This window comes from Oncorhynchus tshawytscha, linkage group LG21 (assembly GCF_018296145.1).
Source record: "Oncorhynchus tshawytscha isolate Ot180627B linkage group LG21, Otsh_v2.0, whole genome shotgun sequence".
Classification (NCBI taxonomy): Eukaryota; Metazoa; Chordata; class Actinopteri; order Salmoniformes; family Salmonidae; genus Oncorhynchus; species Oncorhynchus tshawytscha.
Genome location: NC_056449.1, coordinates 10,745,038 through 10,771,010, shown reverse-complemented (window position 1 = coordinate 10,771,010; position 25,973 = coordinate 10,745,038). Strand labels below are relative to the sequence as shown.

General features: G+C 41.7%; 3 protein-coding genes across 10 annotated transcripts; all 3 read right to left on the bottom strand.

Moving 5' to 3' along the window:
• Positions 1-1,010: 1,010 nt before the first annotated feature.
• Positions 1,011-7,236, bottom strand: atl3 (atlastin 3). The gene is made up of 14 exons (XM_024382882.2): positions 7,106-7,236; positions 5,808-6,017; positions 5,494-5,631; positions 5,249-5,353; positions 5,105-5,155; positions 4,469-4,525; positions 4,193-4,285; positions 3,928-4,066; positions 3,706-3,833; positions 3,563-3,619; positions 3,314-3,385; positions 3,008-3,199; positions 2,592-2,831; positions 1,011-2,371 (listed from the first exon to the last, which is right to left on the bottom strand). The coding sequence occupies exons 2-14, from the start codon at positions 6,009-6,011 to the stop codon at positions 2,312-2,314; spliced, it is 1,536 nt and encodes a 511-aa protein (XP_024238650.1). The 5' UTR covers positions 6,012-6,017; positions 7,106-7,236; the 3' UTR covers positions 1,011-2,311.
• A 455-nt stretch (positions 7,237-7,691) lies between these two features.
• Positions 7,692-16,136, bottom strand: si:ch211-145o7.3 (forkhead box protein N2). Of its 3 annotated transcripts, none has more exons than XM_024382880.2 (5): positions 15,810-16,136; positions 13,891-14,578; positions 13,661-13,782; positions 13,405-13,460; positions 7,692-8,668 (listed from the first exon to the last, which is right to left on the bottom strand). In XM_024382880.2, the coding sequence occupies exons 2-5, from the start codon at positions 14,530-14,532 to the stop codon at positions 8,322-8,324; spliced, it is 1,167 nt and encodes a 388-aa protein (XP_024238648.1). In that variant the 5' UTR covers positions 14,533-14,578; positions 15,810-16,136; the 3' UTR covers positions 7,692-8,321. The 3 variants fall into 3 exon arrangements, with proteins under 3 accessions (XP_024238648.1, XP_024238647.1, XP_024238649.1); XM_024382879.2 differs by lacking the exon at positions 15,810-16,136 and adding an exon at positions 14,685-14,899; XM_024382881.2 differs by lacking the exon at positions 15,810-16,136 and having other exon boundaries at positions 7,692-8,626; positions 13,891-14,899.
• Positions 16,137-16,351: 215 nt separating this feature from the next.
• On the bottom strand, positions 16,352-24,769 carry yif1a (Yip1 interacting factor homolog A (S. cerevisiae)). Of its 6 annotated transcripts, none has more exons than XM_024382874.2 (9): positions 24,738-24,769; positions 24,290-24,332; positions 22,116-22,360; positions 20,131-20,235; positions 19,629-19,707; positions 19,450-19,507; positions 17,532-17,687; positions 17,336-17,429; positions 16,352-17,180 (listed from the first exon to the last, which is right to left on the bottom strand). In XM_024382874.2, exons 2-9 carry the CDS (start codon positions 24,321-24,323, stop codon positions 17,022-17,024), a joined length of 930 nt encoding a protein of 309 aa, XP_024238642.1. In that variant the 5' UTR covers positions 24,324-24,332; positions 24,738-24,769; the 3' UTR covers positions 16,352-17,021. The 6 variants fall into 6 exon arrangements, with proteins under 6 accessions (XP_024238642.1, XP_024238639.1, XP_024238643.1 ...); XM_024382871.1 differs by having other exon boundaries at positions 24,694-24,752; XM_024382875.1 differs by lacking the exon at positions 24,738-24,769 and adding an exon at positions 24,702-24,720.
• Positions 24,770-25,973: the final 1,204 nt, after the last annotated feature.

Genomic DNA, 25,973 nt, shown 5'->3' with positions numbered 1-25,973 from the left:
ATCCCTTCATTTTCAAAAGATGCTTCATGCTGTTGCTTTTATGCCTGAGGCCGGCCACTGACATTCACTTGAAAAAATATTTTGGGGAAAACATTCGCCCTGCATCACAGTGATTCTATGAGTACAATATAAGACTACGGACACGTATGCTATTCAGATACGATAATAATTATTTATCATAGTGTAGGTTCCATAATAACTCAGTATTCGGTCTCATTTGCTCTTTCTCGCCTCACCACACCCCCTCGACAAGGATTGTTGAACTCATTTCCAAATATGGAAGCGAATAGTGGCGGCGGCAGTGCACGCGCCTCGGTTCAACAAGGCAGCCCGCGACGCCGATCACCATATAAGGAAACAAGGACATGATTTTCGCTGTAGCAAATTTCACTGCGCAGTACATACTGGTGGGAGCAGCATTGTGGAACATAGAAAAGAGTGACAGCAAGAGGGGGGAAGTAGGAGGGACAAAGACAAAATAAAAAGAGGGAACGGCTCCGCCACTGGAGTATGAATGGATAATAACCCCTTTTCATTCGGTTACAACGAAGCAGTGTACAACACAAAAACCTGTCCTTTAGCACGCCCACCCTATGAATTAATTCAATAACCCTGCTTGATGCCAACTAACAGTAAGGGGTGATTGATTCATCATCATTAAAAGACTGCAATAAGATTGCTATCTTCATAATATCAATAATGTCATCAATCATCTGTAGGCCTATATCCATTCCATACTGACCCTATCAGTAAAAGGAACACCAGAATCATTTAATGAAAAATGTTTTTGGCTTGACATAGGTATATATATATATATATATTCAATTTATAGTGAAATAGGTATATGAACTAGTCAAGAACTCAACCAAACTTACAGGTCTTTTGCATTTTATTTGGCTTAAGCAATACTTATTCTAAAAATTGTAAATAAAAACATAGTTACCAAGGCCACAAAACAATATTGCAAAAGATGATTAAAAAAAAAAAAAAAGCAATGAATTTCATGCATCTACTGTCATGTATATTTTTATTTGTTGAATGAGTTAAAAAGTAACAGTACAGAGAGGAGGGAGAGTGCAATAGTAAATGCGGAAAACGCCTCCAATTGTTTGCCTCAACAATGGAATGGAACACAGACATGGAATGTGCAAAAAGAAAGTCAGAGACAATACAACTTTTAGAACTATGTATAATTATCTGGATTCTGAGGACAAGCAAGGTCTTTTGCCTTTCATTGTACCCCTATGCTTACGGGTAATTCTTTGGCTGACAGGTGACCAAGGGCCTCATATTACCCATCACTTGTTTACACACAAACCAGTTAACCTAATCCAGATTTTTTTTTTTTAAGTTCTCAAATGATCACAATCTAATTTCAAGTGATCCTCTGTATAGCGAAATCTTACATATACCATCTTTGGAGCATTCATTCATCAAGTAAGTGCCACTTAACTAACGTTTCTCAACCAACCATTCAATTTCAGAAGTAACGCAAGACATTTTTGGTCAAGTTACAAGGGAGAAGTGGTGCCTCTAAAGTGGGCTTGTAAAAACATAAAATGAGAGCTATTACAGTAGGAATCCAAGCCTGGAATAAAACACAAAAGCAAAAACAGTACAACAAGGAATCCCTGACATGGATAAGGGGAAGCAAATAAGGAGCATGCTGCAAAACTGGGAATGGGATGGAATGTGCACAAGGCCACAGAGAGGTACAAAGAGACCAGCATAAAGTCAAGAAGATCTGGCTACATGTATACCCCATTACAGCACAGCATAGGTAAATTCCATCAGGAGGATACATTGCTCAAGTCTAATTTGACTTAAAAGCCTCCATGCAAGCCTCTTAGTAATAAGCATTGGTCACAAAGGATACATAGATTATGATGCATTGAAATCCATGGCATGTCCAATAACAATGCATTACTTGGGTCTAGGGTGTCTAAGTAAACATCACTGGGTCGTCTTTACAGACAAGGAGGAGTGTGCGAATGGCAGTGTCAGTCAGTGTTAAAAACAGGTCCAGAGGATTAAACAACCCCATGGGTATGAGATAATGCACCTTTGCCCCAGATACTCTGTAAGACTATGGTCTCATCTTGATGTAGATAGAGTGATGTAGTGTAAAATTGTGCGATTGAAAAGATGCTGGTGTATGTGCATTATGTTGACCTCCCACTGCCATTGTAATCATGTGTTGATGTTGTAACTGCACCTTGTCAGTGCTATATGTCGGTTCCATGTGATAGCATGGTAAGGCTTTAGTGCTGGGATGTGTGCGTGTTGTATTGCAATGAGATAAAGAGGCCATCTAGCTGGATTTCTTCATCTTAGCCACCGCTGGCCTCGACTTATTCAACACCACAGTGGCCTGAAAGAAAAGGACATCATTAAATTGCATTGAATGAAACATTTAAATAAGGGTACTTTAATTACTTCTAAGGACATTTTTGATTCTTACCAAAAGTCCACAAACAACTATGCTTAGCTATTTATTTATTTTTACAGTCCAACTGCATACTCTGTGCACCAACTGTAATGGGCCTTGTCTCATGTCTCACCCACACCTACAATTCAAAAGATGTTCTCACCTGCTGCAGTATGACACCTGCCGTCTGGTCGATGGCTCCCCCCAGCCCCCGGTATTTTCCCGAATAGCGTATGAAGGCCCAGGTGAGCATGGCGACCATGGCCAGGCCCAAGACACAGTCACATGCAAAAGCAATGGTAGCCAGGCCGATGAAGAGCAATAGCCCTGACAGCACGTACAGGAAGCACACAAGGACAAACAGCACTGCAGGCGTCCGGAATGCAGTGAAGACATTCTTTGACTTTCAAAGAGAAATAAAATAAAATATTAATCAAAATGTTTATCTGTAAACTGAACTTCAATAATTCTACCTTTTATGTATCCACAGTAAATTTAAAATGGAAAATTAAATGTTTAATGACAAAAATGGATCTGGTACCAAGTGATACCACTGGGTTGTGAGTCAGTCTCTCTTACCTCATTGTGCTTTCTGAAAGACTGCCACAGCTCTACCAACTCGGCCTCAAGCTGGTCTTGGTAGCGGTCACAGAACTCCTGTCCTCCCATCTTCTTAGTGGAGGAGAAGATATGGAGGGACTCCTGGAGGAAGAAGTGGTGCTTCTCCTCCAGAGAGGCAGGAGCCACATAGGGAAGGTCTCCCCCGCAGACCTTTAGGACGATAGAGAGATTAATACAGAATGCAAGGCCTTAAGAGTAAAGAGGAATTTTTCTTTTAGATGAAAAAAATGCACATAGATTTCTTTGCCAAGAACACAAACCCACCTTCTCCATGTTCTTGTAATACTGGTCTTTGGCTGCCGCCACGGCTGCCAGGTTGTTGGCCTCTGCTGTGGCCTTGTGTGAGAGAGATGCAATGTACATTTACTGGCAGTGGACTAGTAACATTCAACAAAAACTCAAGACTTAAGAACCTCAAATATGAACTTGTCTGTTGGAAGAGCAATACAGCATTTACATTACATCTCTCAAAGAGGTGTAATGCTGAAATCTAAGTGATAAATGGGTGTGTACCAGCAGCATGGACTTTGGGTGTGGTAGGTCTTCACCCTGGTAGATCTTGATGTATGCCTGAAATCAAACATTCCACTGTCAAACACAACAATGATACAAACCTGGCAGTCAGGAACCTCAGAGGGCTAAAAACACAGTCTCACCTTGAAGAACTCCAGGAGGCCCCTGCAGGTGACTTTGTTGCCGTTGATCTCTTTCTCAGCCAGGTTGTCTGGATGCAGCAGTGTGGGGATGAGGTTGCGTAGCTCCTCTTTAAACTCTGGAGCCACATCTGACACAGGTTTGAAACCGATTAAGTTCCTTCCTCAGACACTCAGGTGGATATCATTAGATGGATTAACAAGATGGACAAGGAGCAACCATACCACTAAGCTGGCCCTTGAAAGCGGGGCTGGTGGCCACCTTCAACCCAGGATGTGGTAGCAGGAAACAGTTGATGGAGGTGAAGCAGGAATGAATGTGTTCCCTCACTGTCTGTAGTTCCTCATGCTGGGTCTCTTTCACCTGCACAACATCACAAATACTGGTTACTATCACCAATGCACACTTAAACCTGGCAAAATGTACTCTCTCATCTTACACAGTGCAGCACCAACAACATTAAATGGTACCCTAAAAAGGGTCTAGTACCTGTAGACGTTTATCAAGGAACTCACTGCCTCCCTTCAGACCATATTTATATTCATAGGGAAAGCTCCAATCCCTGATTAGGAACATCAGAGACTGAGAAAATGGGAGAATGGAGCGACCAATATAATTAAAAACAAGGCACATATAATAATGCACATTTAGTTAGCAAATATTATACCCTAAGCAGCAAGCAAAGTCAAAAGGAACTTAAAGATGATTGGTCTAGATTCTTAATAACCAATTGATTTGTATTTATAAGACTTTTGGTTCTCATACCTGAAATGGCTTCAGGAAGATTTCATCCATGGCGAGGCGTCCATACTCTGTGAACAGCTGGAAGAAGACAGAACATAAAGGATGTCCTTCATTATGCAGAGGAAATCAAATAATAATTGACAAAAATGTACTTTAGGTACATTCAAATTCTCTGATTTTGAATGAGCACATTGATATCCAAAACCCGTGTCAGGTTTTTTAATTCCCTGATATTTCCATGCCTTTGGGGAGCAATGCTCTCAGGTTGTGGAACAGGTAGAACATGTTAGTCTGTCTGACACCAGACCACATGGCACAATGTGAGCTGTGTACACACTGTTGGGTCTGAATACCCTGTTTATTTTTTAACTCTCATTGAGTCCAACATTTACAGTAGTTTTAGAACTCAGTTTTGAGCAATCAAGCTGATTGAGTCCTCTTGCTGCTTGGATTTGAAAAACAAATAGTTGCAATGGAAGGTGATGGGGCTGGAGGGCTGTGTGTGTGGGTGTTTCAGTGAGAGAGAGCCAGAGAACCAACCACTGTAAGAGCACAGCCCCTTTCATTATCGGAACATTACAGTGTCTCCCGAGAATCGAATTAGCAAGAGTCTGTCGTTTCAGCCAGGCAAACATGTTACTGCTGAGGAAGACGGACCTGCAGCTGCTGCAGATCATCTTCCTGAATGTTCTGTGAGAGGTTGTAGATCTGCAAGAGAGAAACAATCACAACCATATTACATACATGTTTTTAAAAAGTAACATCAATTACAACAAATTACATGAGTGCATAGCAGACCACCTGTATTGAGCTGGTCATGGTACTGAGGGCAAAGATTGTGGCACAATCTTTCACGGTGGATTGGTTGTCAAATGCACCCTGGGTGTCCATCAGTAATACTGCCACCTATCGAGGGAAGAAATCAATGCATCAATCAAATGAATAATACCAACACAAACATTACAATTTGCATACTTTTGTGTTCCAATGCACATATCCATTTTTTTCATTCCAAGGAGCATAGTTTTGAATGTTGGAGTCAGTACCTCCATCCCATCACTCTTCTCCACCAGGAAGACCTCACTCCACAGCTGGATTCCGGTGGTCTCTGGCTCTGAGCCCCCCCTCCATTTAAACCCAGTCAGGGGCTCATCCTCCTGACCCAGCCACTCCTCACCATGTTTCTGGAGGAATACAGACGTCGCTACACATTACTGACTGGTCAGCAGCCCTGGGATTAAGTCTGATATCAGGAAACAATTCACGTCACAGCGAAAGATGGTATGTGACATAAAACAAATGACATACTGAACTTTGAACCAAGTGTGGCTGTACATGTTCCATTTTCAGAAACACTGACCTTCCTGTACATGTAGCGGAGCATGAAGTCCAGAATGAAGCTCTTGCCTTTCCGGAAGGCCCCGGCCACCGAGAGCACCACCACATGTTTATCCCGAACCTCCGGTGCAAGCAGAACCCGTCCTAAAGCCTCTGTATCCAAGGCAAAGGAGTGATCTTTCTTGCACACTGTCACAATCTGGACTGGACCTGGCTCACTGCCCATCGCTCCCTGTGGGTGACGGGACAGACATGATATTATGACTTATATGTAGGTACTTATCTGAGGCGTGAATTGTTTCATGTTATTGCCGGTTAGATGTAGGCCTGTCTCACATCAAGCTGATATCAACGCTGATGATACTGTATAACCACTGGGTGTTACAACTCTGGTAACTTATGCCCTTATATTTGGACATGTCATCTCACTCCTTGTATAAACAATTCAAGCTCAAACTGAGGCCATGAAAGACAGAGTAGCATAGAAATGTTATTCCCCCCCACCCACGAGGAAAACCCAATGAGAAATTATTCATACAGAGATGCTCTTTAAATCATTAGACAATGTTGGTCTATGTGCAGGACTGTATCTAAGTAATGTGCGATACATCAACCCTGCTGAGAGCTAATGCACGCTCCACATCCACGCGGAGATTCCTTTAGCCTTCTCAATGAGGCTCTTTGTTGCAGTGCTAGTAGCCACCCTTGCTGAAAGGTGGGGAAAAGGCCAATAGGGCTATATCAATCAACACAACATTCCAATTCTTTACCTGGTTGGAAGCTACATCAATATCCCACCTTACTAGACATTCTTAGATCAGACTAAAATGAATGTGTTCACACACTATTACATTACTCATGTCATAGACAAGATAGCCAATTAGCAATTATGACCGGTGCTCTGAAGGTGTGGTACCATGACTGTCTGACAGGCAGTGTACAGAGTAACAAAGGCATATGCATGACTGAAACAGGTTTCGCTTATCTGTGTAACTAGCTAACAGTACATAGAAAGGCCCAAACAATTTCACACTCCTTTTATACTACTACCAGTCTAGACAACAGTTTATGCCTACTCTAAACCAATAACAATTTGATACATTGAGGGCATTAGTTGGCAAGTGAAATTATTCAGCAATCTAGCTAGTTGACACGGCATAGTACAATATTTTAGCTAACGTAACTGACCGCACGCTCAAATTAGCGATGCTTTTAGCTCGCCGAAAAAAGCAAATAGCTAACATAAACATTCTCACAATTGTTAACGACATTTTACTGTTCATGAACAGTCGTTATTTATTAACTGAAACACTGTTTTACCTTTGGTATCCCAAATGAGCGAATTTCACAGGAACAAGCTAGATAGCTATGAGTCAGAAAAATAACAACACTGCAACCATGAAAACTTTCCAACTACGAATTGTCACTTCCGTGTCCGATCGCCTTGTAGTTTTAGTGTTGATCAATGGTGTAATCCAAGGGGAGTAGTTAAACTACATTTACAAAGATCCTCCAGGCAATAACAGTTGCGCTAATGATGATGGCAAATGTAGTTTTAACGAAGTGCTACGAACGCGGAATATAAAGTGTGGTTATGCCATCAACACCACACCCAAAATCGACTTTCCTACATAGCTATGATTTTTTCAACATGTTAATCTTGCGCTTTTGCTCTTGACATGATACCTAGACGGACACAAATAAAAATGTGCATTTATTTCGGTTACTTGTTATGTCCAGTCAAATGTCTCCCCACTAATTAGGGGTGTTAGTCTACACATTGAATCCACGGAATGCAAAGATCTTTAGAAATATAAACTATAGAAATATTTGATTCCTTGATAGATTCCCATAAAGTATTTGAAAAAGGTGTACATGATAAAACTTTGAACACAAAAAAAATATGAACAGTTCCTATAAGAGTTTGGTGCTTTATTGTTAATACAATTATGAAATGAAAAAAAAAAAGAGTTGAATGAATGACAAATGTCTGTTTCTTTCTAAACATAGACAAAGCCTATAAAATAAATTCTGCACAATAATAAGTGTTCAATAAAAGATGCACTTGGTAGAGATTATTATAAAATCAGATTCAGGATTGAACATACATTTCTTTGTCCCCTGAATCTGAGAGTGGATTAATTGGCAGTAGATTTCTCATGTTATCATTCATCTGTTGTATTCCATCAAAATATAGAGGCCTTGATTCTTATCAGTACAGCGTCAATATTTTTCCTCCTCAATTTATACCAAAAGCATACGCCAATGTCTGGTATATGTCAATGAGTGTGGCGAGTGGCTTAAATGTGTTTACATGCATCAGGTAAGGTGGCTTGGATGTGCAATCATAGTAGCTACAGTATATCACTTTATGACAGCAAATCAAATCTCAGGCAGTGTCAAAATGTCAGCACACAGCAACGTACTGCAAATGTATATTACTCAGGTTACACATAATCTCCTTACATCACAGTGTACTTCAGTCTATTGGTCAATTTGTTTAGACCACACTGCATGTCCTTATCTGTAGATCAGTCTAATGTCCACCCCCTGCCAGGTCCAGAAGTGACCCAGCAGCCTCTTGGGCCTCAGCATCCAGCTGCAGGATCTGTACGGTCTCCAGATCCAGTTCAGTGTCCCCGGGCAGGACCAGATACTGGTACTGGTGATACTGGTAGTAGTGTAACTCTATGTAGCCACTGTCTGACAGGGGGTCTTTCTCCATCTCCTCACCAACCTCTTCCTCATATTCCATTGCCTCCATGTTGACCATCTCCTCATGGTCAGGGGTTAGAGGGCAAAGTGGATATGAGGAGAGAGGTGGGTTGTCTAAGGTCAAGGCTGGGGTAGAGGGGGAGGAGAGGAGAGTTTGACAATGGGAATCTGTGTGAGAGAGACCCAAAATAGTTTGTATACTGCACATTGAAAAATGTGGCACATCAACATCCATGTGGTTGATGTGCAATTGTTTATAATAGTGTCCTATACAGTAGAACAATTGAACAGTTTAAAGAGATTACAGTAGGTCTGGGTATTGCTAGGGACCTCAAGATACGATATTATCATGATACTAAGGTAATGACACAATTGTAATTTTCACAATTCTATATGTATTGTGATTCAATTCTGCATTTTATTGCAATTTGATGTTCCAAACATGTTCCTCACAAAACAGTGCATTCGGATAGTATTCAGACCCCTTGACTTTTTCCACATTAAAGTTACATTACAGCCTTATTCTAAAATGAGATAGCCTTATTCTCCAGAGATGTTTGATCGGGTTCAAGTCAGGGCTCTGGCTCGGCCACTCAAGGACATTCAGAGACTTGTCCCGAAGCCACTCCTGCGTTGTTTTGGCTTTGTGCTTAGGGTCGTTGTCCGATTGGAAGGTGAACCTTCGCCCCAGTCTGAGGTCCTGAGTGCTCTGGATCAGGTTTTCATCAAGGATCTCTCTGTACTTTTCTCTGTTCATTGTTCCCTCAATCCTGACTAGTCTCCCAGTCCCTGCCACTGAAAAACATCCCCACAGCATAATGCTGCCATCGCCATGATTCACCGTAGGGATGGTTCCAGGTTTCCTCCAGACGTGACGCTTGGCATTCAGGTCAAGGAGTTCAATCTTGGTTTCATCAGACCAGAGAATCTTAATGCTCATGGTCTAAGAGTCCTTTAGGGGGCTTTTGGCAAACTCCAAGCGGGCTGTCATGTGCCTTTTACTGAGGAGTGTCTTCCATCTGGCCACTCTACCATAAAGGCCTGATTGGTGGAGTGCTGCAGAGATGGTTGTCCTTCTAGAGGGTTCTCCCTTCTCCACAGAGGAACTATGGAGCTCTATCAGACTGACCCTTGGGTTCTTGGTCACCTCCCTGACCAAGGCCCTTCTCCCCCGATTGCTCAGTTTGGCCGGGTGGCCAGCTCTAGGAAGAGTCTTGGTGTTCCAAACTTCTTCCATTTAAGAATGGTGGAGGCCACTGTGTTCTTGGGGATATTCAATGCTGCAGAAATGTTTGGTTACCCTTCCCCAGATCTGTCTCTTTACACAATCATCATGTCTCTGAGCTTTGAGGAGAATTCATTCGACCTCATGGCTTGGTTTTTGCTCTGACATGCACTGCCAACTGTGGGACCTTATATAGAGTGCTGTGTGCATCTCCAAATCATGTCCAATCAATTGAATTTACCACAAGTGGACTCCAATCAAGTTGTAGAAACATCTCAAGGATGATAAATGGAAACAGGGTGCACCTAAGCTCAATTTCGAGTCTCATAGCAAAGGGTCTGAATACTTATGTAAATAAGATGCTGATGCCCAAGAGGATGCCGGGTCACTTCTGGACCTGGCACGTGGTGGACATTAGACTGATCTACAGATTTAGAAAGAAACATACCTGTCTATATAAAAGGTCCCACAGTTGACAGCGTATGTCAGAGCAGAAACTACACCAGGAAGTCCAAGGAACTTTCCGTAGATGTCTGAGATAGAATTGTGATGAGGCATCCATCTGGGAAAAGGTATAAAACTATTTCTAGAGTGTTGAAGGTTTCCAAGAGCTCAGTGGTCTCCATCATTGGAAAATGGAAAACAATATTGAACTACACAGACTCTGCTTAGAGCTGGCCATCCAACCAAGGAACTGGGAAAGAAGAACTACAGAGTTAATGGGCTGAGAAGGGAGAACCCACAAAAAGGACAACAGTCTCTACAGCACTTCACCCAATCTGGGATTTTTGGGAGAGTGGGCAGATGGAAGCCACTCATAAGAAAAAGGCACATGACAGCCTGCCTAGAGTTTGCAAAAAGGCAGATGGAAGACTCAAAGCAAAAAAATATTTGGTCTGATGAGACTAAGATGGAACTCTTTGGCCTGAATGCAAAGCGCTATGTCTGGAGAAAACCAGGCACAGTTCATGACCCATCTAACACCATCCCTACCATGAAGCACGATGGTGGCAGCATCATTCTATGGGAATGCTATTCAGCGGCAGGGACTGTGAGACTGGTAAGGATAGAGGGAACAATGAATAGAGCCTAATACAGGAAAATCCTTGATGAGAACCTGCTTCAGAGTGCAAACGACCTTAAATCTTCACCCCCAGTCTAAGTTCCAACAGGACAATGACCCCAATCATACAGCCAAAGCAATGCTGGAATAGCTTAAGAAACATAATGTTAAAGTCCTTGAGTGGTCCAGCCAAATCCCAGACTTGAATCCTATTGAAAATCTATGGAAAGACTTGAAGATTGCTGTTTACCACCACTCCCCTTCTAACTTAAGAGCTTGATAAACTCTGAAAGGAGGAATGGGATAAAATCCCCAAATCCAGATGTGCAAAGCTGATACAAACATACCCAAGACGACTCAAAGCTGTAATCCCCTCAAAGTATGACACGGGTGTTATTACTTATGGAAAAAATATATTTCTGTATTTCATTCTCAATCAATTTGCCCAATTTTTAAAAAACACGTTTTCACTCTGTCATTATGGGATATTGTGCTTAGATTGGTACTGTATATCTCACCTGTCAAAAGTTTGGACACAACTACTCATTCAAGGGTTTTTCTTTATTTTTGACTATTTTCTACAATGTAGAATAATATTGAAGACACAAAACTATGAAATAACACATGTAGTAACCAAAAACAAGGTAAATTAAAATATATAAATATATATATTTTAGATTATTCAAAGTAGCCACCCGTTGCCTTGACAGCTTTGCACACTCTTGGCATTCTCTCAACCAGAACCTTGAGGTAGTCACCAGGAATGCTTTTCCAACAGTTTAAAGGAGTTCCCACATATGCTAAGCACTTGTTGGTTGCTATTCCTTCACTCTGCGGTCCAACTCATCCCAAATCATCTTAATAATTGGGTTGAGGTCAGGTGATTGTGGAGGCCAGGTCATCTGATGCAGCACTCTCCTTCTTGGTCAAATAGGCCTTACACAGCCTGGAGGTGTGTTGGGTCATTGTCCTGTTGGGAAACAAATGAAAGTCCCACTAAGCACAAACCAGATGGGATGGCGTAACGCATAATTCTGTGGTAGCCATACTGGTTAACTGGGACTTCAATTCTAAATAAATCACTGACAGTGTCACCAGCAAAGCACCCCCACCTCAATGCTTCACGGCGGGAACCACGAATGCGGAGATCATCTGTTCACCTAATCTGCATCTCACATAGACAGCGTTTGGAAGCAAAAATATCAAATTCGGACTCATCAGACCAAAGGACAGATTTCCACCGGTTTAATGTCCATTGCTCGTGTTTCTTGGCCCAAGCAAATCTCTTCTTCTTATTGGTGTCCTTTAGTAGTGGTTTCTTTGTAGCAATTCAACCATGAAGGGCTGATTCACGCAGTCTCCTATGAAAAGTTGATGTTGAGATGTGTCTGTTACTTGAAATCTGTGAAGCATTTATTTAGGCTGCAATTTCTGAGGCTGTTAACTCCAATGAACTTCTCCTCTGCAGCAGAGGTAACTCGGGGTCTTCCAATCCTGTGGCGGTCCTCATGAGAGCCAGTTTCATTATAGCTTTTTATGGTTTTTGTAACTGCACTTGAAGAAACTTTTTAAAAGTTCTTGAAATGTTCCAGATTGACTGACCTTCGTGTCTTAAAGTAATGATGGACTGTCGTTTCTCTTTGCTTATTTGAGCTGTTCTTGCCATAATATAAGGACTTGATATTTTACCAAATAGGGCTATCTTCTGTAAACCACCCCTACCTTCTCACAACACAACTGATTGGTTCAAATGTATTAAGGAAATAAATTCCACAAATTAACAAGGCACACCTGTTAATTGAAATGCATTCCAGGTGTGGTTGAGAGAATGCCAAGAGTGTGCATAGCTGTCATCAAGGCAAAGGGTGGCTACTTTGAAGAATCTCAAATATATTTGGATTTGTTGATTACTACATGATACCATTTGTTTGATTTCATAGTTTATGTCTTTACTATTATTCTACAATGTAGAAAATTGTAAAAATAAAGAAAAACCCTGGAATGAGTAGGTGTGGCCAAACTTGACTGGTACACATATATACACAAATCAATACTTGGAGTCAAAGTATCAATATAATATCATCCAAAATAACATCGCAAAATATAACTATCAATTTTTTCCACCCATCACTACATTACAGTGTATACCCTGTAGACAATCTAAGTGGAATGTAGGGAGTTACTGGCCTTGGCCAAAACCAGTTTTACATAAGCACTGCACTAAAAGAGAGTGACATAAAGAACTGAGCCAGCGTGTTGCTATGGCTATAGGTTTCCAAGGCAATAGAAGGTTGTTGTCAAGACAACAGCACACAAACTCACCAACCATGCAACATGCAGAGAAAGGGTTAGGGGGAGAAAAAAAAAGAAAAGAAAAAATAAATAAATAAATCGGCAGACGAGTTAAGGCGTAATAGATAGATCAATTGTTCCTCAATTGAAAATAAGTATTTAGATTAAACTATGAATGAAAAATTAAGAGGAAACTGACATCTTTAAAAAAAAACATTTGTAAGAGGCATTACAATACTGTCAGGGGCTGTAGTTTACCCCAAAGTTCAGCATGGTTATCAAGATCTATGAGGCTGACATGCTTAGTGATGGAGGAGGGCTAACCTGAGATCTCCACAGTGTCACACACCATAGATACTTCGTAATCAGCTCCCTCCAACCTGCTCCACGGACACACAGGACAGAGAGGGATGAAAAATACAGTTAGTTGGACTACTGGTAAGGTTCTGACTGGGCTGTGATAAGTCTACTACTGTAAGACATATCATTAACTGACATTCATTAACCAACAAGTCTTTGGGCAAATTGGTCATGATATTTAACACTGAACTAAACTGCAAATGTGTTTGTTCATACTCACAACGCAGGGTTGTTTAGTAAGTTACTGTTGGTGCCATGATAATAATGCGCTTTCCTGAGCACCTCCAGAAGAGCATGTCGATATTCTGGACACACACACCACAGTGAGCCCTTCCCCACAAACTGAAAAAGAAATCATACACAATCTTCAATATCACTAAACACCATAATTTCAAACTAAAATCTAGACCATGCAAACTGACACATTGAAAACCAGTGAACACATCTCACCTGGCTCTTGTCCCTGTGAATCCGACGGAAGCTCTTACTCAGAGACAGGTTGTGTCGAACAGAGTTTCTCCATCCCCCAGGTGCTGCTCTGTAGTAGGGGAAGCTGTTCACTATCCATTCATAGATACCCTTTACTGGGAGCCTCTTGTCTGGCGAGTCCTCTATCGCCATGAAGATTAGACTACTAAAGGAGTAAGGGGGCTTGGATGGGGAGGGAGGAAGGTGTGGGGTAGGTATGGGATCCTGGGGCTCCAGCTGAGGCAGTGGTGTTGTTTTGGGCAGGGGCTGCAGGGGAAGCAAGTTGCCTCTTTGATGCAGCCAGTTGAGGCAGGTCAAGTCATCTTCGTCAGATGTGGTTAGAGAGTTTAGGCAGTGTAAGTTTTGTCCATCAAGAAACAAAGGTGGGGACAAGGTGTGTAAAAGAGGGGAGAGAGGTTGAGTCTTGAGGTGAACTGAAGCTGGGGCTGTGGGACAAAGTGAAGTAGGGGATGGCGGGATTGATAGAGGAGACAGAGGGAGTGAAACATGAACAGTGGAAGAAGTTTGCAAAAGAGAGGAAGAGAAAGGCAGGCAGTGGTAGAGAGTGGTGGGATAAGGAAGAGATATAGGGAGGAGTGGCAGTGTGTGAGAGTCACTCTCCATCTCTCTACCAGCAGCAGACTTCTTATACACTCATTCAATAGTTGATCTGATGGGCAAAGCAGAGGAGACAAACATTATTTCAATGGCATGGTCAAAAATTCAGCTGATGTTGATGGCAATGCATTTACACAATTAGAAAAATGTAGACAAACCCAATTTATAATAGCCTTAGCAGATCAGATGGTAGACCAGATCAGTCTACTGGTTCCCAACCTGGAGTACATGTACCCCTGGAGGGGGTACCGAGTGGCACAGCATTCTAAGGCACAGCATCACAGTGCTTGAGGCGTCACTACAGACCTGGGTTCGAACCCAGGCTGTGTCACAGCTGGCGTGACTGGGAGACCCATGAGGCTGCGCACAATTGGCCCAGCGTCGTCCTGTGGTGGGCCGGGCGCATGTACGCTGTCACGGTCGCCAGGTGTACGGTGTTTTCTCCGACACATTGGTGCGGCTGGCTTCCAGGTTAAGCGTGTATTGTGTCAAGAAGCAGTGCGGCTTGGCTGGGTCGTGTTTCGGAGGACGCACGGCTCTCCCGAGTCCGTACGGGAGTTCCAGAAATGGGACAAGACTAAATTGGATACCACGAAATTGTGGAGAAAAAAAGGCCCGAAATACATTAAAAATGTATTGCGGGCCAGATTGAAGTGCCCGGCGGGCCGTACTTCCCTCCCCTTGCTATAGGGTGTACTTGGGAAGACTCAAAAGACCATAGGCCTACTGGTAAAATGCACACGAGGAAGTACTTCGTGGGTTCTCCGGACTGAGCAAAATGTGATTCGGGGTACAGTAACCAAAAAAGGTTGGGAATCACCTTTTGAATTAAAAAAAAAAACAATCGCTCTTCAAAAGCTTCACTGTGCACTCCCTGCACAAAGAACCTTCAGTTGGTAAGAATAAAAAAAATACATTAGCTAACAAGTTAAAGATTAAGACAAAAGTCTGAACAAAGTCCTCCCCATTTCACTTCTGTAACAGATAAATGATTTAGCTATAAACCAAGTTACTAGCATTCAGACAGCTAGCAAATAGGCATTGGACAGGTGCATGCATAAAATCCTTTTGATTGGAAAACAACTTATTTTCATAAGGGTAAATGGAACATTCTGCCCATAAAGCCTCATGGTGCTCAACAAAGCTGCTCAATGTGCTCATACTTCGGAAAATGGCGGTAGAATATAAAGTTACATTTAGCACCATCAGTCAAGCAGTCTTTTGTCAAATAGCCCTCTGGAGCAGAAATACTTGAGAATAAAAATAGACAATGCATGTCTTACCTATAAAGCAACGTAAATAGTTGTCAGGGGATATTAGTAAAAGGCTTGAGTCATGCTAAATCTCCCATTCAACGGTTTAAAATATTGTCAGAGAACCATACAAAGAATCTAAATCTAATTCCCGACTATCCGCGATCTCTTCCAGGGTTCCCTTGGAAACCAAAAGGACGCTTTGTAGATGGCCCGCCGCCTGCGCGTTCTCGCCTTAAAGATACAGTTCTGTCTTTTGCCAACAAATTCTTTATTTTACTAGGCAAGTCAGTGAAGAACTAAATGTTTATTTACAACGGACGGCCTGCCTCAGCCAAACCCTAACGACGCTGGGCCAATTGTGCGCTGCCCTATGGGACTCCCAATCACAGCCGGTTGTGATACAGCCTGGAATCAAACCAGAGTCTGTAGTGACACCCCTAGCACTGTGATGCAGTGCCTTAGACCGCTGAGTCACGAAGGGAGCCCCTAAATTCAGGATGATCCAACTGAGCGACAGACATTTTTTCCTTTTAAACATTATTCAGTTAACAAAATGACAGAGGCATGGATAAAATTATATTCTATTTTATTTTTATAAAAATAATCAAACTTGTTCATGCTCCACAAAGTTTAGATAAATAATAAAAAGGAGGGATTAACATAGAAGGTTAAAATGCAGAAGAGGGCACTGATAGCACATCCTCCAAGTCCCCCCTCCTCCCCTGTAACTATTCCCCAGGTTGTTGCTGTAAATGAGTGTGTTCAGTCAACTTACCTGGTAAAATAAATAAAAAAATCTCAATCATTTTCCATTTAACCACATTGCAACATTTCTGTTAAGCCCAAACGGACAACATACGCAGGAAACTTTAGAGGAAGAACTGGAGTGTGACAAAGGTTTATCATAACCATAAATTACAATTTCATGAATACAAAGCCCTTCTTTCTTTATAAATAAGGTGGCCAAAAATGACTGTCTGTAAAACACTCATTGTGACAAGTGATGTCTTGCATACAAAAGTCTCACCTACAGAAGTAAAAAGTAAAATGTTCATTTTAAGCTTTAACCCACAAGCTGAACACAAGATACAGCTCGATATCCATCATCCCGCTTTCCCTGGCAGATGAGCTGGTATGTAGGTAAATGACACTCGCAAGAGCCAAGTTTGTAGAAAGCATCAACATTTTTTTTTTTTTAGTTCGATAATAATGACCCTCAGGGTCAGACCCTGTACCAGGTCACCTGACCAGATGCGAGGTGAGCCAGTAGATAATGAGTGGCTGAAAGGCTGCGGTGGCCACGGTGATGTACAGGCGGAGTCTTGGTTTGGCTGTCGCCCCAGCCCCCATGGAGTCATGGGAGAGAGACGACAGAATCTTCATTTTGAGAGAGCGGACCTGATGTGGTGATCAAAATGCTGTTTAGTCTAAAAACAAAGTTTAAAATAAAATAAACTGATTAAACCATGTCAACTTGCCTACTATCTTGCATTAAGCATGCATTACTAGGTAATACAATATCTGAAACAGTTCCAGAGTTCTGAAGTACTTACAATGAAAAACATAAGAGCACAAGATGACCAAGTGAGAGCCACGAAGTACCCATCACTGCCAAACAGCAGACCACCCAGCACTGTGAAAATCATTCTAAAACAAAGAATCATCATGCTAAAAAAAGAGGTATCACAGTAATGTGTGAACAAATGTAACAACTTGAGGTTAAAAAAATATATCTATTGGATCCCTTACCCCACATATTTGTATCCACTGTATGCAAAGAGGTCAAAAATGGACAAGTCAGAGTGAAGAGAGAGAATGTAGAGACACAGCAACATGACCAAGACCTCTATGACGACCCACACCAAAGCAGTGCTGGCACACAGACCAAGGACTTCTGGACTGAACCTGCCATTGAAGAATAGACAATAATTAATGAGGGAATAACTTTAGTTTGCTGATTAATTTACAAATAGAGACAAATACAATGTATTAATTTCATTAACACAGTATCTGTAACATTACAGAAATCATATACAGTGGGGCAAAAAAGTATTTAGTCAGCCACCAATTGTGCAAGTTCTCCCACTTAAAAAGATGAGGCCTGTAATTTTCATCATAGGTACACTTCAACTATGACAGACAAAATGAGAAAAACAAAATCCAGAAAATCACATTGTAGGATTTTTAATGAATTTATTTGCAAATTATGGTGGAAAATATGTATTTGGTCACCTACAAAGCAAGAAAGATTTCTGGCTCTCACAGACCTGTAACCTCTTCTTTAAGAGGCTACTCTGTCCACTCGTTACCTGTATTAAATGGCACCTGTTTGAACTTGTTATCAGTATAAAAGACACCTGTCAACAACCTCAAACAGTCACACTCCACTATGGCCAAGACCAAAGAGCTGTCAAAGGACACCAGAAACAAAATTGTAGACCTGCACCAGGCTGGGAAGACTGAATCTGCAATAGGTAAGCAGCTTGGTTTGAAGAAATCAACTGTGGGAGCAATTATTAGGAAATAGAAGACATACAAGACCACTGATAATCTCCCTCGATGTGGGGCTCCACGCAAGATCTCACCCCATGGGGTCAAAATGATCACAAGAACGGTGAGCAAAAATGCCAGAACCACACAGGGGGACCTAGTGAATGACCTGCAGAGAGCTGGGACCAAAGTAACAAAGCCTACCATCAGTAACACACTACGCCACCAGGGACTCAAATCCTACAGTGCCAGACGTGTCCCCCTGCTTAAGCCAGAACATGTCCAGGCCCATCTGAAGTTTGCTAGAGAGCATTTGGATGATCCAGAAGAAGATTGGGAGAATGTCATATGGTCAGATGAAACCAAAATATAACTTTTTGGTAAAAACTCAACTTGTTGTGTTTGGATGCAACTCAGCATTCTTTGTCCTCCAAAGAACACCATGCCTACTGTGAAGCATGGGGGTGGAAACATCATGCGTTGGGGCTGTTTTTCTGCAAAGGGACCAGGATGACTGATCCGTGTAAAGGAAAGAATGAATGGGGCCATGTATCGTGAGATTTTGAGTGAAACCTTCCTCCCATCAACAAGGGCATTGAAGATGAAACGTGGCCGAGTCTTTCAGCATGACAATGATCCCAAACACACCGCCCGGGCAACGAAGGAGTGGCTTCGTAAGAAGCATTTCAAGGTCCTGGAGTGGCCTAGCCAGTCTCCAGATCTCAACCCCATAGAAAATCTTTGGAGGGAGTTGGAAGTCTGTGTTGCCCAGCAACAGCCCTAAAACATCACTGCACTAGAGGAGATCTGCATGGAGGAATGGGCCAAAATACCAGCAAGTGTGTGAAAACCTTGTGAAGACATATAGAAAACGTTTGACCTCTGTCATTGCCAACAAAGGGTATATAAAAGTATTGAGAAACTTGTTATTGACCAAATACTTATTTTCCACCATAATTTGCAAATAAATTCATTAAAAATCCTACAGTGTGATTTTCTGGATTTTTTTTCTTATTGTCTGTCATAGTTGAAGTGTACCTATGATGACAATTACAGGCCTCTCATCTTTTTAAGTGGGAGAACTTGCACAATTGGTGGCTGACTAAATACTTTTTTGCCCCACTGTATTTGCTTGGCCATGTTTGTACAGTTGTAAAGAAAAAGTAGTTGAAGTAACCTCTTCTGAATGCCAAGGGCCATCCCAGCCAGCAAAATGTAGGTGATGAAAGCCATTGCTGAAAAACAATACAGTAATAAGAAACAAAACAATTCAAAGTGTGTATTCCAATTCAAAAGATTCCGTCATGAAGGATGAATGATATTAAACATCTTTCTGATATCATAAAATTAACTTACAAGGTATGTAAAGGTCGGGCGCATTCACATCATGCCTGGGTGTGAGAGGAGTGTCCCTGTGGTAACGAACTTCCCAGTCCTATTGATATTACAATATATTTACACCTCATAGAGAAGCCATATAGTTTTTGCTGAACCTAACATTTAATCAGGTCACAGAATGTCTAACAATTTCTCTAAGTCTGAGTATGGAACATGTGTGGAAACTGATCAGGCTTGTTAATATAAAACATTGATGAAACACAAATGCAGCCGTCCCTTCTACATCTGTAATCTTCTGTGTGACATCCACATCAAAACACACCAGTGCTAGCCGAGTGATTATCTTGTTCGGAGGCCTGACTATTTGATAGGCGCATGAGACGAGACGAAGGTGGAACGCCGAGACCATCTCCATGACACACCAGTGTGTGCTACAGTGCTGTTGGGTATCATAAGCTGTGGAAATTCAAGTGTAAGGTCGTGATATGGTGTGTTTGGTGTAATAAAATGACTTCATTACCTGATGTGTGTACGGGAACACGAGGAGCAGTAGTTTCTTCATTACATATTTGGAATCGACGGCAAAGAAGTACTTCAGCTTGTTCACAGACACGTACCTGCTGATCTGAAGAGGGAGATTGCGCAAATGAAATTCTCTGTCAAAGACTGTTGGCGCAGTCTCATCCAGCATCAAGAGACGGACAGAGAAATGTTTTATAATGCTAAGGAACAAACTATGGAAAAGGTAAACAGTGGGCTCCATCAGGCACAAACTGAGCCAAAGGAACAGATGCAGGCTAACCCTAACAATCCTATCTTTATCCATATTTGGCTGAAGCATTTTCATAAAACCTCATCCTGAGTTGATCTGAAAGGATCCTTCGGAAAGTATTTCAGACCCGTTAACTTTTCCACATTTTGTTAGGTTACAGCTTTATTCTAAAATTGATTTTTAAAAAGTTTCCCCCTCAATCAATCTACACACAATACCCCATAATGACAAAGCAAAAACTGTTTTAGAAATTTCTGCAAATTTATTAAAAATAAAAACGAAAATATCACATTCACATAAGTATTCAGACCCTTTACTCCGTACTTTGTCGAAGCACCTTTGGCAGCGATTACAACCTCGAGTCTTCTTGGGTATGACGCTACAAGCTTGGCAAACATCTATTTGTGGATTTTCTCTCATTCTTCTCTGGAGATCCTCTCAAGTTCTGTCAGGTTGGATGGGAGCGTCGGTGCACAGCTATTTTCAGGTCTCTCCAGAGATGTTCGATCAGGTTCAAGTCCGGGCTCTGGCTGGGCCACTCAAGGACATTCAGAGACTTGTCCCGAAGCCACTCCTTCGATGTCTTGGCTGTGTGCTTAGGGTCATTGTCCTGTTGGAAGGTGAACCTTAACCTGCTCAGGACCTCAGACTGGGGTGTTCAAGGATCTCTGTACTTTGCTCCGTTCATATTTGCCTCGATCCTGACTTGTCTTCTAGTCCCTACCACTGAAAAACATCCCCACAGCATGATACTGCCACCAACATGCTTCATCGTAAGGAGGAACCTGGCACCATCCAATGTGATGCTTGGCATTCAGGCCAAGGAGTTCAATCTTGGTTTCATCAGAGTCCTTTACATGCCTTTTGGCAAACTCCTAGCGGGAGGTCATGTACCTTTTACTGAGGAGCGGCTTCCATCTGGCCACTCTACCAAAAAGGCCTGATTGGTGGAGTGCTGCAGAGATGGTTGTCTTTCTGGAAGGTTCTCCCATCTCCAGAGGAACTCTGGAGCTCTGTCAGAGGGACCATCGGGTTCTTGGTCAGCTCCCTGACCAAGGCCCTTCTCCCCCGATTGCTCAGTTTGGACAGCTCTAGAAAGAGTCTTGGTGGTTCTAAACTTCTTCCATTTAAGAATGATGGGAGGCCACTGTGTTCTTGGGGACTTTCAATGATGCAGACATTTTTTGCATACTTCCCCAGATCTGTGCCTCGGCACAATCCTGTCTCAGAGCTTTGACAATTCCTTAGATCTCATGGCTTGTTTTTTGCTCTGACATGCACGGTCAACTGTGGGACCTTTATAGACAGGTGTGCCTTTCCAAATCATGTCCAATCAATTGAATTTACCACAGGTGGACACCAATCAAGTTGTAGAAACATCTCAAGGATGATCAATGGAAACAGGATGCACCTGAGCTCAATTTCAAGTCCCATAGAAAGGGACTGAATACTTACATAAATAAGGTATACGGTTTTTTATTTTTTTTTATAAATTAGCAAAAAATGTGTTTTCACTTTGTCATTATGGGGTAGTGGGTGTAAATTGCTGAGGAAATTGTTTAATTTAATCCATTTTAGAATATGGGTGTAAGGTAACAAAATGTGGAAAAAGTGGTCTGAATACTTTCCGAAGGCACTGTACCTGCAGCAACTTTAGTGCATTCAGCTGCTAGTTTTTTGGAATGTAGCCATCATCCTAATGAAAATGAGACCAGCCTCTGTGAGTCTCTCACCTCCTTGTTAACAATTTCCTTTCCCTGGTTGGCCAGGGAAGAGCCATACATCATGGCTGCACTGGCTATTGGGTCAGCAAACAGGTTGTTGACCCCAGCATCCGCTGGTCCTCCAACTGGAGCCCCTCCAATGCTGTATCCAGGAGTGTAATAACCCTGATTGTTCATTGGTGGCGCTGCAGAACTGGTATCTGCAAAGAGGAGAGGGTCCCCGGTGTGGGGACCTGCACGAGCTCTTGGCTTTGCTACAGAGGGATGAAATGAGATGGAGATTTGTCCCTCTGTAGTATTGCATGACATCATATCAGAAATATTTTGTATTGATAATAAATGTGAAAAATGACACTACCTGTCAAAAGTTTGGACACTCATTCCAGGTTTTTCTTTATTTTTACCATGTTCTACATTGTAGAATAATAGTGAAGACATCAAAACTATGAAATAACACATATGGAATCATGTAGTAACCAAAAGAAAGTGTTATATCAAAACACATTTTAAATTTTAGAATCTTCAAAGTAGCCACCCTTTGCCTTGACAGCTTTGCACTTGACATTCTCTCAACCAGTTTCGTGAGGTAGACACCTAGAATGCACTTCAATTAACAGGTGTGCCTTGTTAACACAAATTATTTCTTTCCTTCTTAATGCGTTTGAGCCAATCAGTTGTGTTGTGACATGGTAGGGGTGGTATACAGTAGATAGCCCTATATGGTAAAAGATGAAGTCTATATAAATATGGCAAGAACAGCTCAAATCAGCAAAGAGAAATGACAGTCCATCATTACTTTAAGACATGAAGGTCAGTTAATCCGGAATATTTCAATAACTTTGAAAGTTTCTTCAAGTACAGTCACAAAAACGATCAAGTGCTATGATGAAAGTTCATTAGGAGTTACCAGGCTCAGGAATTGCAGCCCAAATAAATGTGTCAGAGTTCAAGTAACAGACACATCTCAACATCAACTGTTCATAGGAGACTTAGTGAATCAGGCCTTTATGGTAAAATTGCTGCAAATAAACCACTACTAAAAGGACACCAATAAGAATAGACTTGCTTGGGCCAAGAAACATGAGCAATGGACATTAGACCAGTGGAAATGTGTCCTTTGGTCTGGAGTCCAAATGGGAGATTTTTGGACCCAACCGCCATGTCTGTGAGACGCGGTGTGAGTGAACGGGTGGGACTATCATTTGTTTTTCAACAGAACAATGACCCAACACACCTCCAGGCTGTGTCAGGGCTATTTGACCAAGAAGGAGAGTGATGGAGTGCTGCATCCGATGACCTGGCCTCCACAATCACCCAACCTCAACCATATTGAGATGGTTTGGGATGAGTCGGACTGCAGAGTGACGGAAAAGCAGCCAACAGATGCTCAGCATATGTGGGAACTCCTTCAAAATGGTTGGGAAAGCATTCCAGGTGAAGCTGGTTGAGAGAATGCCAAGAGTGTGCAAAGCGGTCATCAAGGCAAAGGGTGGCTATTTGTTTTGTTTAACACTTTTTTGGTTTCTACATGATTCCATGTGTTATTTCATAGATGATGTCTTCACTATTATTTCACAATGTATAAACGTTCTCTTATATAGAGGCGAAGTTAAGTTTTCAGGACTGGTCTCTGGATCTGTTAGCAACAACATTTAGTCACCATACCTGTACAACTGCGGTCCTTCCGCAAGGTGTCGAAATTCATACTTTTAACGAATACAACCGACATTTTCCTCGTTGCTCATACTACCTAAACAGAGATTACACTGTTTCAATGCAAATCGGGATCATTGGGACGTCAACGGAAAAAGAAAATCGGTGGTTGTATTCGCTAAAAGTTATTATTTTAACTATTAATTTCGGCACCCCGCGGAAGGAACGCACTTGTACAGAACAAACATACACCGTTAAGCGTTTTCAGAATCGACTGATGGTGACTCAATGTTGTTGCTAGCAAATTCCGCGACCAGTCATGAAAACCCAACTCAGCATCCATATAAGAGAATGGAGTTGAGCCGGGGTTCGTCAACTATGGTGAAGCATGACAATACTGAGTCCCAAAGCAATTATGAGACTCTAAAAGTGACTGAGTATCCAACATGTAGCATGATGCAAAGACAGCCTTGCTTGCCTAACTCTAGCTAGCTCCAGAGAACATTTTAGCTGTAACTAACGTTACTTACCACTTGCTCTGTAACCATGCTGTGGAAGGTCCATTGTAAACAGCTGTTCAAAAATAGAAACACAATATTCGGTTTGATAACGGCCTCCAACGCTCCTTCATACGTTGCTGGATCTTCACATCCAGTAACGTTAATTAACTAGCTATTTTCAATGGTATACACTAACGTCACTAGCTAGGAAGCTATAGCTGGTTTCTCTTGCTAGTTCGCTAATGTGTGCTAGCTAACTGAGAGATGGTTAGTTTTTGCCACCATTTCTGTGAGAACAATTGACAGTTAATTAAAGTAGAATAACATATTTCAACGTACACAATTATATTTAAAATAACAATGATAATAACACTATGACCTAGTTACTCATGGAATAAAATATAAACTATTTAAAAAGCCCAAACTTCACCTACATACGTACGCTGGGCCTTCGTAGAACCCGCCCCTTTTACATTACCTTAACCTATTATTGGTCTCCTTCTCTGCCTGCGTGGCAGCGTGGATAACCATTTGGCTATCTGGCATCCTTGGGACGTCCCAACTCTGACGTTACCCCTTATTGGAGCTAATATTTAAAATACTTCAGGTAAAATATAATTATTTATTTAAGAAATTCTGACATTGATAAAGTTTAAGTATATTTAATTCAACTGCTAATAATATTAGGTAAATTTCATATTCGCAAATGCATATTGCTAATTCAAAACCTAACTTGTGATGAATTTGAATTTCAACAACATGGCACTACTTTAACTAAAATTAAAAACAAAAAGGCAATCAACTTGTATTATTAATTAATATATTTTGTTTGTTTAGGATTCCTGGCAATATAAATAGTTTGTATGTATGTTTGTTTGCATGTGGCTATTCCTCTTTTGTTTGTTGATATTTGTTTGTTAATATAAAATAAAATGAATAAATAAAAACATACAAATAAAAAAATGGATAAGGTTAAGGGTTCAGGGTTCAAGTTAGGTAGTGGTTAAGGTTAGAATCCATGGTAGAGACGTCTTAGAGACGATAGCACTAACTGTTAGCAAAATACTCATATCAAAGTTGTATTGTTCTATTTGCGCTTATATTGGCATAAATAAAGATGGGTTCTGACTAGAGAGTGTACAGCTACGACCGGAATTTACTTTTTCGTAACAGGTTTGAAGAATTTAAAGGCGTTACATGGTAAATCTGACATCTGCATTGGCGGTGCAGCATTTACGGTTATAGGGCCTCTGCAGAAGTAAGAGCATTCATGCTTCTTGCGCTTTGCAGCACAGCTCAGAGCTGTTGCGAAGGATGTTGTCAAGGAAGTGAGTTTGTGTTTACACAGGACCTCCCGCCCCCACCTACTATCAAAACAATCATGTCAACACGGAGCTACACAGAGCCCTCTGCATTGTTACAAAATTTGGGAGGCCCACAGCCATGCGGTACTGAGCTCCAAAGTCCCCTCGATTGCGTCACCTCCATACAGAGTCTCCGACAACATTTTCGGATCAAGTATAAGTTGGCTCTTACGCATCAGGTTATGAGACTTAGGTTAAGGTTAGAGTTAAGGTCTGGACAATCTGGACCCTTTCTTTCTAAAAATTATCTGCCAAAATTGTTGCAACCCCTGTCACTAGCCTGTTCAAACTCTCTTTTGTGTCGTCTGAGATTCCCAAAGAATGGAAAACAGCTGTGGTCATCCCCCTCT

Coding starts and splice junctions, on each gene's coding strand:
- yif1a (XM_024382874.2), bottom strand. CDS start 24,323: ATGGACCTTCCACAGCATGGTTACAGAGCAAGTG. Junction 22,361..24,289: donor GCATGGTTACAGAGCAAGTG/GTAAGTAACGTT, acceptor ATCCCTCTGTAG/CAAAGCCAAGAGCTCGTGCA. Junction 17,430..17,531: donor AGTGGATACAAATATGTGGG/GTAAGGGATCCA, acceptor TCTTTGTTTTAG/AATGATTTTCACAGTGCTGG.
- si:ch211-145o7.3 (XM_024382880.2), bottom strand. CDS start 14,532: ATGGAGAGTGACTCTCACACACTGCCACTCCTCCCTATATCTCTTCCT. Junction 13,783..13,890: donor TTCACAGGGACAAGAGCCAG/GTGAGATGTGTT, acceptor TTTCTTTTTCAG/TTTGTGGGGAAGGGCTCACT. Junction 8,669..13,404: donor TGACACTGTGGAGATCTCAG/GTTAGCCCTCCT, acceptor TCTCTCACACAG/ATTCCCATTGTCAAACTCTC.
- atl3 (XM_024382882.2), bottom strand. CDS start 6,011: ATGGGCAGTGAGCCAGGTCCAGTCCAGATTGTGACAGTGTGCAAGAAA. Junction 5,156..5,248: donor CCATGACCAGCTCAATACAG/GTGGTCTGCTAT, acceptor TCTCTCTTGCAG/ATCTACAACCTCTCACAGAA. Junction 2,832..3,007: donor CTTTCAGAAAGCACAATGAG/GTAAGAGAGACT, acceptor TCTCTTTGAAAG/TCAAAGAATGTCTTCACTGC.